The sequence below is a fragment of the Phacochoerus africanus genome, chromosome 2 (assembly GCF_016906955.1).
Source record: "Phacochoerus africanus isolate WHEZ1 chromosome 2, ROS_Pafr_v1, whole genome shotgun sequence".
NCBI lineage: Eukaryota > Metazoa > Chordata > Mammalia > Artiodactyla > Suidae > Phacochoerus > Phacochoerus africanus.
The window spans coordinates 192,239,607-192,255,401 of NC_062545.1; the positions used below are offsets into that span (position 1 = coordinate 192,239,607).

The following is a 15,795-nucleotide window of genomic DNA, read 5'->3' on the forward strand; positions in this document are numbered from 1 at the left end:
TACCTGGGTAGGTTAGCAGTTAGGTCTGGCTGTTAAAAAAGTCTAAGAATCAAACAGTGGGAGATTGAAACAAGGTATTGACAAGGAGAATAAAAGAAAAGGAACAGGTGAAGGAACATGGGGAAGTTAGACCTGAGAGGAACTGGTGTCTGACTGTGGAGGAGATATTTGAAGATATCTCCCAGATGTCTGGCATGGCCACTGGATTAGTGTAGTGTCATTAATGGACATAAGAACATAGCAGGAGATGTCAATTAAAAATAAAAATGAGTTCAGTTGTGGATATGTGGACTTCGAAGTAGAAGTAGATGAACAAGTCCTAGCACTGAAGCCTAGGATAGAGCTTCATTCATTCATCCTATATTGTATCTATTAGGAATACAGAATTAAGTAAGACTCATTTCCTTCCCTTAAGTAATCTCTTCATCTAAAAGGGGAGACAAATACATAAGCAAATAATTTATAAAGTAGTGTGATAATTTAAACATGTGCAAGGTACAGTGATAGCTCAGAGGAGGGAATGTTTTGCTTTGTCTGGGTCAGGGTGGTGAGAGCCAGTCAGTGCTCCTGGAGGATTGAGCTCAAAAGGAATTTGACTGGCAGACAAGACAAGAGAGAATATCCTAGCATATATAAAGGTACATAGTAAATATTTTATTCAAGGTACTAAAAATAATTTACTATTATTTATGCATAAGGTACAAAGGAGAAAATGGAACTGAAGAGATAGACAGGTGTCATACCCTAAGGAATTTGGAGTTTTTGCTGAGGCAGTGAGAAGCCACTGAGGTGGCTGAAAAAAGGATCAAGGTGGTTATTGGAATTCACCACTTGTTGCTTCCAAAATGAATTTTGGTTCTTCTTAGAGCCCACTGAGAGGGAACATAATCCCTTATCTTCCTCTTCCTAAAGTAAAGTTACAGTTCTTTTATGAGGATTTTAATTGTTAGCAGTGGTGAGGAAATAAACAAGGAATAAAATGGCTCCTTGTTCTCCCCATTTTGCTTTTTTAATGTAAACCCTTTAGAGCAGTGATTTGCATTGCAGCACCCCCATTTTATTTAAGAAATTTCTAAATGCTCCCTTTACTATCTAAAATGAAAGTAGATATTACAAACTACCTGTCGTGGGCTGAATAATGTCCCCCCGCCCCCAAGATATCAAGATTCTAATCCCTTTGAATGTTACTTCATATGGCAAAAAAGGACTTTGTAGGGGAGATTATCCTGGTGGACTCAGTAGTGCAGTAATGTGTATCACAAAGAGCACAGACAAAAGTGGAGAAGGACCATAAAGGCAGAGATGGGAGTGATTTGGCTACAAATCAAGTCTTGCCAGGTGTCACCTGTAGCTAGAAGAGGCAAGGAATAGATATTCTCTAAAGCCTCTACAGGGATTGTGGCCTTGCTGCCACCTTGATATTGACTCAGTGAAACTGATTTTGGCCTCTGACCTCCAGAACTGTGAGATAATAAATTTCTGTTGTTTTAAGTCATCATCAAATGTGTGATGATTTTTTACAGCAGCCGTCAGAGCTAATACACTACTTATACATAACATATTGCCATATAGCAAAGTAAAGGAGGAACAAAAACAAAATAAATGCTGTTGGCAATGTGATTTTCCTAAATAGTTAACAGTTTGGGGCAAAGTTCCAAACAAAACAAAACCATTTATATAGTAATTGTATTCTTGGAAAATTTAGCATTAACCATTGTTTTCTCACCATCTACCAATCTGAGCTTGACATAAAGAGGGTAGTTAATTAAAGCGGGTTACATGGGTGATGAATGGATGGATGTGTTAGAGCTACAGAGGAATTCTATTTTAAAAGCTCCAAAATTAATTCACAGGGCAAAAATGACATAGAGTCAAATACCTTTGAGATTTCTTGCATAGTTTATAAAATAGAGTGTACAACATTTACACGACATGTTGGTTGCTAAGATATCATTTCTCAATGAAGCTGAGAGGCTTTTATTTTTCACCAGCATTCGTCTCGGTGCTGTGGGAAGGATATGGGTTGCTTTCAGGTCCTGACGAATCCCATCCAGCACTGTGAGATGCTCTCACCATGAGAGCACAGGAGATTGAAATGAACTGAAAGACAGTAGATTCCTATTTCCCATCTCAGCACCCTCTGTGAATATTCTTTATTTGGAATGATGGTTGTCCAAACTATATATGATATCATATCTTTTTCTTCTTTTGATTAGTGAACATGGTTCAGTATTCTCACAGTTAATTAAGTGGGCTGCTTATGTGACTGTCTTCCTGGATTGGTGTTCTTGTCTCAGCCTTTCTGGAAGAAAGTAGTGTCTACTTGCCTTGACTTTTCTCCTCCAGGGGAATTTGGCAGTGCCTAGAAACATTTCATTCTTTTCTTTCCTTTTTTTTTTTTTTTCTTTTGGCCATGCATGCAGCAGCTTGATGTTGGATCTCAGTGCCCAGACCCGGAATTGAACTCAGGATGCAGCAGTGAAAGTGCCAAATCCAAACCACTAGACCTCTAGGGAACTCCTGAGACATTTCTGATTGTCACAGCTGAGGATCTGGGAGCAGGGTGAGGTGCTACTGGCATCTAGTGAGTAGAAACCAAGGAAGCTGCTAAACATCCTGCAGTGTGTAGGATAGTTCCCCACTGCAAAGAACTATCTGGACCACAAATGTCAGCAGTGGCCCAGATGAGAAACCCTAGGCTAGATTCTGTGCATCCTGTGCTCTTGTAGTGATTCCTCCAGGTTGTATGCCTTGGTGTCAGAATGTTTCCTGTAGCTTTTTGTTATTGGGCTTCAGGGAAGGATGGGCATGAATCTCTGCAGGGTTTTAGTCTTTTTAGGGCCGCATCCATGGCATATGGAAGTTCCCAGGATAGCTGCAGCAGAGCTGCAGCTGCCAGCCTAGTCACAGTCACAGCAATGAGGGATCCAAGCCACATCTGTGACCTACACCACGGCTCATGGCAACGCTGGATCCTTAACCCACTGAGCAGGGCCAGAGATCAAACCCTTGTCTTCTTGGATACTAGTCAGGTTCATTACCACTGAGCCACAATGGGAACTCCAGGTTAAACATACTTTTAAATTAACCTCTTTTATTTTCATCAAGGTAATTGTGGTCGCACCATGTATGTACATGTGTGTATGTGCATGAGCACTTATTCAGGAGAACTTACAGCTCTTCCCCACCCACTCTTGCCCACTTTAGTTCCATTTCCCAGAGTTAGCAACTTTTGGCTTTTTGTATTTAATTCTTTTGTGGAGTCACCTTCCTAAGTCTAAAAAGTATTTTTTTGCTGTTTATTGATTTAAGAGATTATCTGTTGATACTTTATTGTGAAAGGTGAAGATTTAGCTAGGGTATGCTAATTCTTCCCCCTTCTCATTTTCATTAGTTTGTATTCAATAATTGTTTCATTGATTATTTGTAACCATGAACAATACATGTAAACATTTATTTTCATTTCATAGACTTTGGCTGGTTTCTCTTGGCTCTGCTGTGTTCTGTGTATTCATGCTCCTGTGCTTTCTTCCACCTGTTCTCTTCCTGTTTCCTGTGGTCCTACTGCTCACATCATCAAGGTTGACAATATTTATCTTCTGTTTTGTAGTCATTCACATTTTATGCCTGAATCTAAAGTCGAAAACCAATGAATAACATTTATAGGGTATGACTATGTAAGTCTTCTTCACTGAAGGATGAAGCAGTATGTTGGCATCCTGGAACTTTTTCTGTGCCTGCACTGTCTCAGCTTCTCTGACAATGGAAGGAGAATGATCCTAGTACTCTAGCATTCCAGCTCCTTTTACTACATCTGGTGCTCTAAAATAATGCCACATTTAGTTGGTAAACTGACATTTAAATACATGTTAAGGAAGATCACAAGTGATGATAAATCAACAAATGAATGACCTGCATGATACTGTTAGGGAGAAAAAAGACAAGAGGAAAATGAAGGAAAACATGAAAAAGAAAAGAATTTCAAAATAAGGGTGCATTCCAAATGGCCTGCTTTCTGAGAGTTGGACTGTATTTGAATAACTCCCTCAATCCAGTTCCAAAGATAATATTGCTGCTGCTGAGACTTGGGCTTTGTACTGTAACTGGAGTTTATTAATTGTCCTATTTCATTGAGGAAAAAATGCAAAGCAGACAGAACACTGGAGTAACTAGCTGGAAATATTCCACTACTTCATGGGAATCTGCTTTCCAAATGATTCCTGTGGAGGTCAAACACTTGGTCTAGCCAAAATAGCACTGAGGTGAAGCCTTGATGGTACATTAAAGAAGAAAAATTTCCTCAATTTACTCAATTAAGACAACCTTTCCACCCCTTCAAAGACAGCATCAATTTCTTTATCAAAAAATAATTTCCGGAGTTCCCGTCGTGGCACAGTGGTTAACGAATCCGACTAGGAACCATGAGGTTGTGGGTTTGGTCCCTGGCCTTGCTCAGTGGGTTAACGATCCGGCGTTGCCGTGAGCTGTGGTGTAGGTTGCAGACGCGGCTCGGATCCCGCGTTGCTGTGGCTCTGGCATAGGCCGATGGCTACAGCTCCGATTTGACCCCTAGCCTGGGAACCTCCATATGCCGCAGGAGCGGCCCAAGAAATAGCAACAACAACAACAACAACAATAACAACAACAACAAAAAAGACAAAAAAAAAATTTCCTAAAATAGATTGCTAATGAGTCCTTTTTGTTATTTATTTAATGAGGATTGTGCCAAGTACTGCTTATATGAATTCCTGTAAAAGGCAAAATTAATTTCAAATTACTCCTCTTCTGAAAGAATATGCTATTAGTCATCGCCACATTTCAATATGATAGCTCTCAAAATAATCTTTCATGTTATAAGATACTGAAACATCAATCATATGTGTTTTGCTTTATAGATCATACCCAATCAAATCCTATGTTTTTCACTTAATATTGACATTTTTCATGTTATTTTAAACAGTTTTTAATGACTATAAATTGTTGTACTAGTTATACCTGCCATAATTTACTTAACTACCATTGTAGAGAGTTTTGGTAGTCTTTTTTTTCAGCGCAAATAATGTATAATAAGTATCTTTGCATATAGTCATTTCTCTGATTTTAGTCTTACTTCCTAAGATGTAAGAACTAGGAGTCAAATGTTATAAATATTTTAAAGTTCATTGTTGAAGTTGCATTCCAAAGTCAGTTACAGTTTACACTGTTCCAGCATCTTAACTATCCAAATGAAAGAACAGAATTTTTAAACTGTTTCACTAATGTTGTTTTGGTTTATATGTCAGGATGATCCAGAAAACCATTAAAAAGTGAATATGTGGAGATAGAGCATTTGGCTGACTGTGTACATATTTTATTTTAGTAAAGCCTTAATGGTAAGCTAGAAGTCATTATTCATATTCATGTCTCAGACATGGAAAGATACTTCTAATTTTTGCTACATTAAAGCAGTAATGTGACAGAGTTGAATGGCTAGCCAGACCTGCTGACTTGAAATATAGAATTAGGGTTTGAACATAGTAGTCAGTCTCCATTTAAAAGTCTGTACTTTTTGGAGTTCCCCTTGTGGCTCAGTGGTAGTGAACCCGACTAGTATCCATGAGGATGCAGGTTTGATCCCTGGCCTCACTCAGTGGGTTAAGGATTCAGTATTGCTGTGATCTGTGGTAGAGGTTGTAGGTGTGGCTTGGATCCCTCATTTCTGTGGCTGTGACTAGGCTGGCAGCTGCAGCTCCAATTTGACCCCTAGTCTGGGAACTTCATATGCCAAGGATGTGGGCCTTAAAAAAACAAACAAAAAATGAAAACTAGTTCATTGTTATTTTTCCATATGTAACACTGAAAAGCTTCCTTGCTATAAGTCCTTAGAAGGAAAGTTTTTTTTAAAGAAAGAACACTTTCAACTATACTATGAAAGAGGGATCCTGAAAATGAACAATGATGTTCCTTTAATCTCCTGCCTCATAGTAATAGATCAGAGACCTCCTGGAGATGGTTTATGTACATATAAATATATAACAAAATTACCTTCTTAATGTCAAATTAGAAGCTAACATTTAGAGAATTTTCTGATTTTATACCAAGGCTTTGAATGTAATAAGAAATTGTGCCCCTCTATAGCAATATCACTTGTGTTTGAGGACATTAAACTAATAAAGATTTACTGATAAAATAATTATTTTGGGGATGACCTTCATGTAGAATATGCATATTCGAAAAGGAAAATTTGGCATTTCATGTTGGAGGAAAAATTCCTGTTCTTAGTTTTGTAACTCTGCTTTTTAATTTTATGTTCTAAAATATATCCAAAATCTACCCCCTTAGATTATTATTGAAGTCTTTCATTGTTAAAGCATAAAGATTCCTACTTATAATTCAATTATGTATTTCAAATTCAAAACTAAATTGTCATTGTCCACTGTTGAGCAGTATGTAAATACTTTTTAAAAAATAACTGTGTCATCGAGAAAGTTTCTAAATTCTTTGATGAACTCTGATAATAAAGTTTTTTTATAAAGTTTAAAATGTTTAAATTTTTTGATCTTTGTTAGTAAAACTTAATTTTTTAGCATTTCATTGTTTTCTTTCTGTCTTCATAGTTACAACATATAAAGACTAAATATGGTTTTCAAAATGCTTAGTTTCACATACCTAGTGGACTTTGTTTGTAAAAGCATAGAGGAATTTGTTAATTTAGTGGCAGTTTAAAGAAATATATGTACTGAGAACTATGTCTATATACTTACAACGAAGCACGACAATGGGAGAAAAAATTATGTATACATGTATGTGTAACTGGGTCCCCATACTGTACAGTATGTGTTGGGGGAAATAACAATTTAAAAAAAGGAAATATATGTATATTTTGAGAGGAGATGTTAGAAACTTGCTTTAAGAAATAATGAGCCATATCTTTGACTCAGTAGAAGATGTGTGTTAATGTATCAAACCTAAGTATATGCTAATCTCCTTTTTTTTTTTTTTTTAGTGTTAAGCTCTGTAAGGTTAAAGACTTTTCAGTTTTCTTATAGTTTATAAGATTATATAAATGTTTTTCTTTTATTTTCACCAGTGGCATCACAAGTTAGAACATGAAGCTTTATTCTCTGAGGACAAATTTGGTTGTTTTTATAAGCCATTTCATTTGCGTCTTTTTCAAAAAGTGACCACAGTTCTTGAACTTGTGGAAAGAAAATGTAATTTCATACTCCTATGATGAAAAAGAAAATGTATGCCCTAATTGCAGGATTAGGGTCTTCTTTCTATCATGAGCACATTATTATATCCTAGGTAGCTGGAAAAGTGAATGTCTCTGAGAGTGTAGTGCAACTTTTGTACTTTATCAGGCTTTATTTATATCTGCAGTTTTCAGGAGCTATTGCTAATGAAAATTTACATTTGGACAGTGTAGTCTGCAAGTACTGTTTAGTGAGAAATGGATTGTTCTTGAGTAATTATTCTATTTGAATTAATGAAGCCTCAATAATTGTTAGACAGCCTTGGGATTTGCTAAACTCTACTTAATCTAAAAGGATGCTATCTTTATAGATCATAAATTTTTAGGTTTCCTCCCAAAGTCATTACTTCTGCTTTAAAATTTGTGTCACTATTCAAGTTACAAGGCAGTAGTGGGTTAGCTTTCTTTCCTGTAAGACTTGGCATACAAGTAAAAATAACAATTATAATTTATCTTAATAGCTGTGACGTCTTATGAAGATCTTGGACTTTTTGCATTTGGATTACCTGGAAAGGTAATTTTTTTTTTTCTCCTCACTCTGCCCAAATTCCAAAAAGGTATTTTTTTTTCCTTCATTTCCAGTTAGGAGAAACAAGAATACGTAGGAGAAAGAAATTAAAGGAATAAAAGGAAACCAAAGTGAAGAATGATGGGAGCCAGAAGAGAAAGAGAAGCAATCTCTATGATTTTCCTAAAAATGTATTGATTAATTTAATTCAACATTTAAATCTTTTAGTATTTTTTTATCCTAATGAAGGAGAGTGATGAGTTGAATAATTTTAAATCAGTAACAATGGCCTGTTTTAAGTTTTCCTTATTAGTTTGATTATAATGTCTGAGTAAATCCCCTTGAAGACATAACAAGACAGAAGCACAGAGTTAAACTTATGGCATGGCTGGAGTTCCTGTTGTGGCGCAGCACAAATGAATCTGACTAGGAACCATGAGGTTGTGGGTTCCATCCCTGGCCTTGCTCAGTGGGTTAAGAATCCTCCGTTGCCCTGAGCTGTGGTGTAGGTCGCAGATGCATCTCAGATCTGGCATTGCTGTGGCTGTGGTATAGGGCAGCAGCTGTAGCTCTGATTTGACCCCTAGCCTGGGAATCTCTATATGCCGCAGGCGCAGCCCTAAAAAGCAAAAAAATTAAAAAAAAAAAAAAAACTTATAGCATGAAAAACTGATAATTAGGGTAGTTCCCACTTTGGTGCACTGGGTTAAGAATATGACTGGAGCAGCTCAGGTCACTGCAGAGGTGTGCTTTTGATCCCTGGCCTGGTGCAGTGGGCTAAAGAATTCTGCATTGCCATAGCTGTGGGGTAGGTCACAACTGTGGCTTGGACTCAATCCCTGGCCCAGGAACTTCCATATGCCATGGATGCAGCCACAAAATTAAAAAACAAACAAACAAACAAAAAACCAAAACCTGATAATTAGAAGATCATGTCATTTAAGAGCTAAATAGTATTAAAAGTTGATCTAGCTTATCCCTTATTTATAGATGAGGAAATTAAGGCCCAGAGAAGTGAAGGGGCCAATTTGTCCACAATTGCATAGAGCCAGTGTTACACCACAGGACTCTAGATTCAAAACCTACTGCTTTTCCTTCTCAGAATAGGAGAAATAACAACAGTACTGATTGGGCATTCATTTATGATCAGTGTACTAAATTAATTTAATAGGGGAAGCACTGTCTTCTTCCACAGATAATCAAGAGTTAAATGTTATTTTTAGTGCTTTAGTAATTTTTTATTTCTGAAGAGCTGTCATATTTCTAAAACCCATTTATGGAGTTCCTGCAGTGGGTTAAGAATCTGACTGCAGTGGTTGGGTAGCTGCAGAGGCATGGGTTTGATCCCTGGCCTGGTGCAGTGGATTAAAGGATCTAGCATTGCCACAGTTGTGGTGTAGGTTGCAGCTATGGCTCAGATTCAGTCCCTGGCTTGGGAACTTCCATTTGCCACAAGTGCGGCTATAAAATTTAAAAAACAAGAACAAAAACCATTTACATGTTGGTTCCAAACAGGAATTTTTCTTTTCATTTATAAATCTGTTGTTTGTGGGGTTTTGTTTTCAGTCTAAAATGATGCTGTATTTGTATGCTCTTGTGGCATATGGAAGTTCCCAGGCTAGGGGTTGAATTGGAGCTATAGCTGCTGGTCTACACCACAGCTCACAGCAACACCAGATCCCTGACCCACTGAACCTGCATCCTCATGGATACCAGTCAGATTTGTTTCTGCTGGGCCACAATGGGAACTCCCTCAATTTCTTGTATCTAGTTTAACCAAGGGAGAAGAACAAAATGTTGTTTATATAAGAAAATGCTTCAGTTAATTTAATATAATCTATAAACATGACTTTAAGCATCATCACTGTTATTTCACATTACTATTTCCTGCATTTCTTGGATAGCAGTAGAGTCTACAAAAAGAGCAAAGATTATTGAGAGTCACCCTTTCCTAAAACTCTAGAATAGTTATGTTTTCATTTTAATGTATGCATGTGGTTCTTAGGTTCACAGACAGGATATTGTAAATGAGTTTGTTTCTTTACTGTTTTCTCCCAACTTTGACAGTTGCGTTGGAACGTACCTGTTTCCTTCTTTCCAGATATGATATGAATATGGGTATGACACATGATAGGGTAACACTATTCTGAAAGCTAAATATTTTTGAAATGTTTTGAACTTTTTAAGGAAAAATTTTTGTCTATAAATGAATTTATTTACTCACCAATTATTGAGCAAATACTATGAGCCATGCACTGTGCAAGGTGCTGAAAAGATAGATAGATAGATAGATAGATAGAAAGATAGATAGACAGATAGATATGCTGACTTTCTAGATTATAAATTCAGGCAAAAATGGGAAGATAGTCGTCAATAAGTTGATATTATTGCTTTTTGCAGTATATAATAGAAAAATCCAAATTTCATGTGTGACTGACAGTATCACTTGCATATGAAAGGTATGCAATTGCATATGAACAAAAGTTCAAAAAATGTCTTTCCAGAAATAATTGTGAGTGACATTTTGAAACTAATTTTTTTTTTTTTTCCTTTTTAGGGCCACACCCACAGCATATGGAGGTTCCCAGGCTAGGGGTCAAATTGGAGCCACAGCACATCAGGGTCCAAACCACCTCTGTGACCTATACCGCAGCTCACGGCAATGCTAGATCCTTAACCCACTGAGTGAGGCCAAGGATCAAACCTGCGTCCTCATGGATACTAATCAGATTCATTTCTGCTGAGCCACAACAGGAACCCCTGGAACTAATTTTTAAATGGGTTTATTTTTAAAGACTTTTTCTGGAAAATATTAGATGGCAATTATTACATCTTCAAAGACATCTCGCCATATTTTTCTACCATTAGCTCTGCTTGCAGACCCCAAAGCCCCTGGATCTTAGTAATGTAGTTTGTTCCCAGGACAGGCACATGCTGTGTTTCTGATGTGGTTCCTGGGAGAGGAGGGGGACTTCTTCAGAGTTCTGGCAGGATTGACTGATCTTAGATAGCCACTCGGCTCCAAACATGCACTGGAGATACTGATCCATCAGGATTTGAGTGATTGAAAAACCCAAGTGGAAGCAGAATGTGGATCATTTCCTCTGAGTAGATCTAATTACCTAGAGTGGATAAAGTGCTGTCTTGAGTTGTCCCAGAATCTTGATCGCAGATCACAAGCTAGCAAGCCTGCAGGCTGAACTTAGTCCTCAGGCATATTTTGTTTGGCTCAAATCTTTTTTCTTTTTAACTGATTACCAGCTAAGAGTTATGACTTTCTGAAAGCATTCAATTGTTGACTTTCCTTCAAAAATCAGAAGGTTTAGCTACATTGGATTCACATACTCACATGCCAGCAACTGGCCAGATCTGTGTAGCAGCTGCCCCATTTTGAAAGCAGAGGAATTCTCTGATATATTACAGTCTTTACTACTTCCTATTGTCTTACACTCAGCCCACTTCATTTTATTGAGTTGGAAACATTTTGCTTGCTTGAGTTTTCAGATCTGAGAATATGTGGGCTCTAGAGCTTTCTGCTGTAGATTTTATTAATTCCTGGGACAGGGATGTTCAAGTTTTGATGTATGCCAAGCTGGTAGATTCTGAAGACTACATTATTCCCTTTTATGCGATATAGCATTGGCACAGCACCCCTCAAGCTGTCTCAGTCTAGTGAACAAAACAATGTGCTAAAACCATTAACAAAGGGAGAATGAGAGCAGATAGATTCAATTTCAGTTTTTTATACTTTGATAACCATTGATTGCCAGCTTTTTAACACTCTTAACTGTTTAAAAATGACTGCCAGGAAAACATGTTCTTTATAGTAACTGTGAAACTATTAAAGAAAGGCTTTTTATGTGATGATTATTAGTTTTATGTATTACAAATGGCTGGCAAAATGTGTTCTTTTCAGTTTCCCTTCACTCGAATTCAATTCTGCATCTGTTTTTTAGTAATCATTATTGGATTTTAATAAACCACTGATCTTTTTATATCATTTCCCCTTCATCTTCTGAATGCATTTATTCTTTTGTAGGTGGTGGTGGCAGGCACTATAATAATTCAGAATATTGGCGGTAAGCAATTGAAAGTACACTGCTTCTGCATGGATGTGATGGCAATGACGTCCCCTTTGGTTTCTTGCCTTTCTCTGGGTGTGATTGGGTACCTGAACCTCTGTAGACATACATATCTCAGAAACCCTGTGTGTTGCTCCATTACTCTTTTTTTTCAACACCCTTTTTAGCAACCTTGGTGGGACACAGTGTCTAACATCAGTTGCAGCTAAACCCTTGATTTCAATCTTGTTATTATTAGGTCTGCCACCCATCATAAAACATTGGCTTTCCATAGTTGTGATAGAGGTGAGGTAGCTTGGAAAAACTTTTCAAGTGATTCTGAAGTATTTCCCCTCTCTCTACTTTGTTCTGCTCACCTTCAGGGGCGGGTACTGCTTTAGAGGGAATGGTGTTCCACGGGCTGTGAACAATCGGGTGTGGACAAGCAATCTCCTATTGTACCCAGGAAATTGAAAATGACCATGTCATTTACAAAATAAACAAACTTGAGACAAATAAAAAGCATTCTCACAGTTATCTTGAATCTTGTTCCCATTAAAAACTGATCCTGATATCGAGAACTATGTAGAAATAAAAATTACTGTTAATTATTAATAGCTGTTGGCTAAATATATTAAATATTAAACATTTGAATCCAAAATACTATGGGAATCACATTTATATATGTTGTAAAGAAGTTAAATAGTGCTGAACAGTGTTCTAATTTTCTTTTACCATTGACTAGAATGCTAAGTAAGTGTGAGTAGTTTTAAGTTAAATACACAAAGGAGGTTGACTTGTACTTTGGATTTTATACAAGACTGTGTGGTCAGAGGAAATTTTAATCTTATTTCTTATACATAGCAGTTCACAATAATTTAAAGATGACAGCTTTAATAAAGTTTTACTGACACTCAACAGATTGGAGCTATTTCACTTTAAGTATTGTTCAACCAAATTCCATTTTTAATGAGTTTCTTGGTTAAGGAAGAAATTAACATTCCAATAATAAATTACATTTGCCATTGTTTTGGAATGAACATTCATGTTTTAATTCTTTGAATTTTCATTGGAAAAAAAAATGTTATTGAACCAGGAGATTGTTTCCTTGGATGTCATACCAAATGATTTCTTTCTAACACACACTACTTCCCTCTTCACATTAATGGTCTCTTCCCTTCTGACTCTATATAAGCGGTTGATTTTAAGATCTACTTTGGAATAATTTATTTTATTTTTGCAAATATGTATTGTTTAAATGTGCACTTGTTAGGCTGCTAATGTAAAAGTGTATTTTGATATATTCAATCTCTCATTTTCCTCTCTATATGATTACTAAAAACTATTAATCACATTTTGTTTAGATTAGGTTTAAATACTGTTTAATATTTTCTGTAGAATTTTCAACCCAGGAATTTGGATCTAAATTTGTGATTGTGGCAAAATGCCTGCTGTTGTATCTCTGTATCCTTCACCCTGATCCTTCACTTGTATTCTAATCTAGTGTGGAGCTGTTATTGTACATGACTCTTTTTAGCACTTACTTGTTAGATTGAAGTTATCTCTGTATATACTTTTCTTCCCTATTATATTGTAAGTTCCTACAGGGCAAGGAATATGTCTCATTTCTTTTTATACTCTAAGAACCTAGCACAATACCTGGGACTTGATAAACCTTTTTTTCTTTTGTTTCTTTAGGGCCACACCTGCAGCATTGAGATTCCTAGGCTAGGGGTTGAATTGGAGCTGTAGCTGCTGGCCTATGCCAGATCTGGGCCATGTCTTTGACCTACACCGCAGCTCACAGCAACGCCAGATCCTTAACCCACTGAGTGGAGGCCAGGGATCGAACCTGTGTCCTCATGGATGCTAGTCAGATTGAGTCCATTGTGCTATGACGGGAATTTCTTTTTCTTTTTTTTTTTTTTTCTTTAAACTAAATGGAGCCGAATATGATTTGTATGTGCTATTTCCAAGTATTTTTTAATATCCTAGATATATTTATCAAGAAGAGAAAAGGAGACTGAAGGCTTCTACTCTAATGTGTAGAAGGCTACAATGAAGCTGGTTTAGTTTTATTTGCAATACCTTTGTTACTAAGCTGTGTGATAATGGGGATGGCCAGCATTCCTTTGAAAATGCTCCTTATCCCTGAAAACATTCAAGTAGAGCTGGTTGGTCAATTGTCAGAATGTTGTAGAAAGAATTCTTGCCTTGGGAGGCAGATAAATCATCACTACCTCCAACTCTTAGTTTGTTGATTTGCTTGCTCGCCTTGTATTAGAACTTTTTTTTTTTAAAGTGACTTATAAGAAGTCACCACAATTTTTAATATCCCTGAAATTCAGAAAAGCTGGTAATGCTGATTTAGTTTTTAGAGTAATGGCCTCATGATTTTTGTTATGTTAATTTTTTTAGAAGCCACTAAGTAATAACTGAAACATATTTTCCAAACCCTTTTCCTTTTGTTTTAGCAAGTGGTACAGAAATCATGCCTTTGTTATCATAGACTTGGAAGCTTGCTCTTGTGCGTTCTTGTGAGCAGAACACTGGGTTGGAAGTCAGGTACCTTGAATACTATCTACTCCAGTCTCTGCCATTGAGTAGCCAGTGTGGGGGAAATTCTTGTCAGCTTCAAGTTTCCTCTTTGCTAACTTGTGGGGATGGGATAGGAAAAGCAGGGAGCTTAATGTCACTTCTTACCCCAAAATTCACATTCTAATTTAGCACTTTGATAGGCTTGTTAATTACTTTAGAGCATTAAAATATTTTTATTTCAGAAAAGTTTCATGAGAGAGTTACACGTGGTTTGAAAGATGATTTGGTCTTAGGTATCTTTAACAAGTCAGCAACTATTGCTCTAAAAGCTTTCATGGGTGCTGTTCTTTGTCAGAAAGGGGAGTCTCAGTTCTTAGAACTACCTTTTAGGGCAGCTACCGATCCTCTGAGGTGAAAGTCTAGGGACTCCAGCATTAAGTAGCTTCTTGGTTAATATAAGTTGGGTTTGTGGAAGCCCGTAACAGTTACTGAACCATGTGTGTATGACAGGAAGCAGCATATTTATTTGGGACGATCTTTTAATATGTTGTTCATATGACTTATACTTTTTCTTCAAAATGGATTTTGACTTTATTCACTGGAAATACATTGGCTGTTTATAAGATGATATGAAATGTATAGCATCACATTAAATTTTTGCACTTCTTATGTGCTTATCTGCATATATAATATAGGTCAGAGAGCATTTTTTGAAAGATAGGATATTCATTATTAGTATAAATGGTCAGATTTTTCAGCGATTGCCTAGAAATGAAAAATAATATGATAGACTGTCTTTAGGTCAAGCCTTCCACTGGACACTTAAATTATATTTACAGCATCTCTTCAGGATAGATGATATTATCCTCTTTTTTACAGAGGATGAGATCAGTGCTCAGAGAGGATAAGTGACTTATTTCCCTTTACCCCTTAATAAATCCAGGACTCAGCCTCACTCTGTCTACTTCTTTTTTTTTTTTTTGTCTTTTTGCTATTTCTTGGGCTGCTCCCGCAGCATATGGAGGTTCCCAGGCTAGGGGTCGAATCGGAGCTGTAGCCACCGGCCTACGCCAGAGCCACAGCAATGCAGGATCCGAGCCGAGTTTGCAACTTACACCACAGCTCAAGGCAATGCTGGATCATTAACCCGCTGAGCAAGGGCAGGGGCAGGGTCCGAACCCGCAACCTCATGGTTCCTAGTCGGATTCGTTAACCACTGCGCCACGACGGGAACTCCCACTCTGTCTACTTCTAAAGCCTTTGTTCTTTCTTCTCTGATATAGTAAATGTTTGAAAAGCTCTGAAAAGATAAAATATTACGGATTTTTTTAAACTACCTGGGAATAGGAATGATGTTTTCGTTTGTTTTCCTAACTTGACCTAGTTTCTGGTAGAGAAGCTCAATAAATAATTTTTGTTGAATGAAAGGGACAATTTTAAAAATTCTACTTAAA

At 37.0% G+C, this 15,795-nt stretch overlaps 1 protein-coding gene across 1 annotated transcript in view; it reads left to right on the plus strand.

Annotated features, from left to right (window-relative positions):
* SLC38A6 (solute carrier family 38 member 6) overlaps window positions 1–15,795 on the plus strand; it is a 63,965-nt gene that overhangs the window by 11,800 nt on the left and 36,370 nt on the right. The window contains exons 4-5 of the mRNA XM_047767474.1: window positions 7,696–7,748; window positions 11,782–11,821. Of these exons, the coding sequence (XP_047623430.1) occupies window positions 7,696–7,748; window positions 11,782–11,821 (93 nt within the window). The remainder of the gene's footprint in view (window positions 1–7,695; window positions 7,749–11,781; window positions 11,822–15,795) is intronic.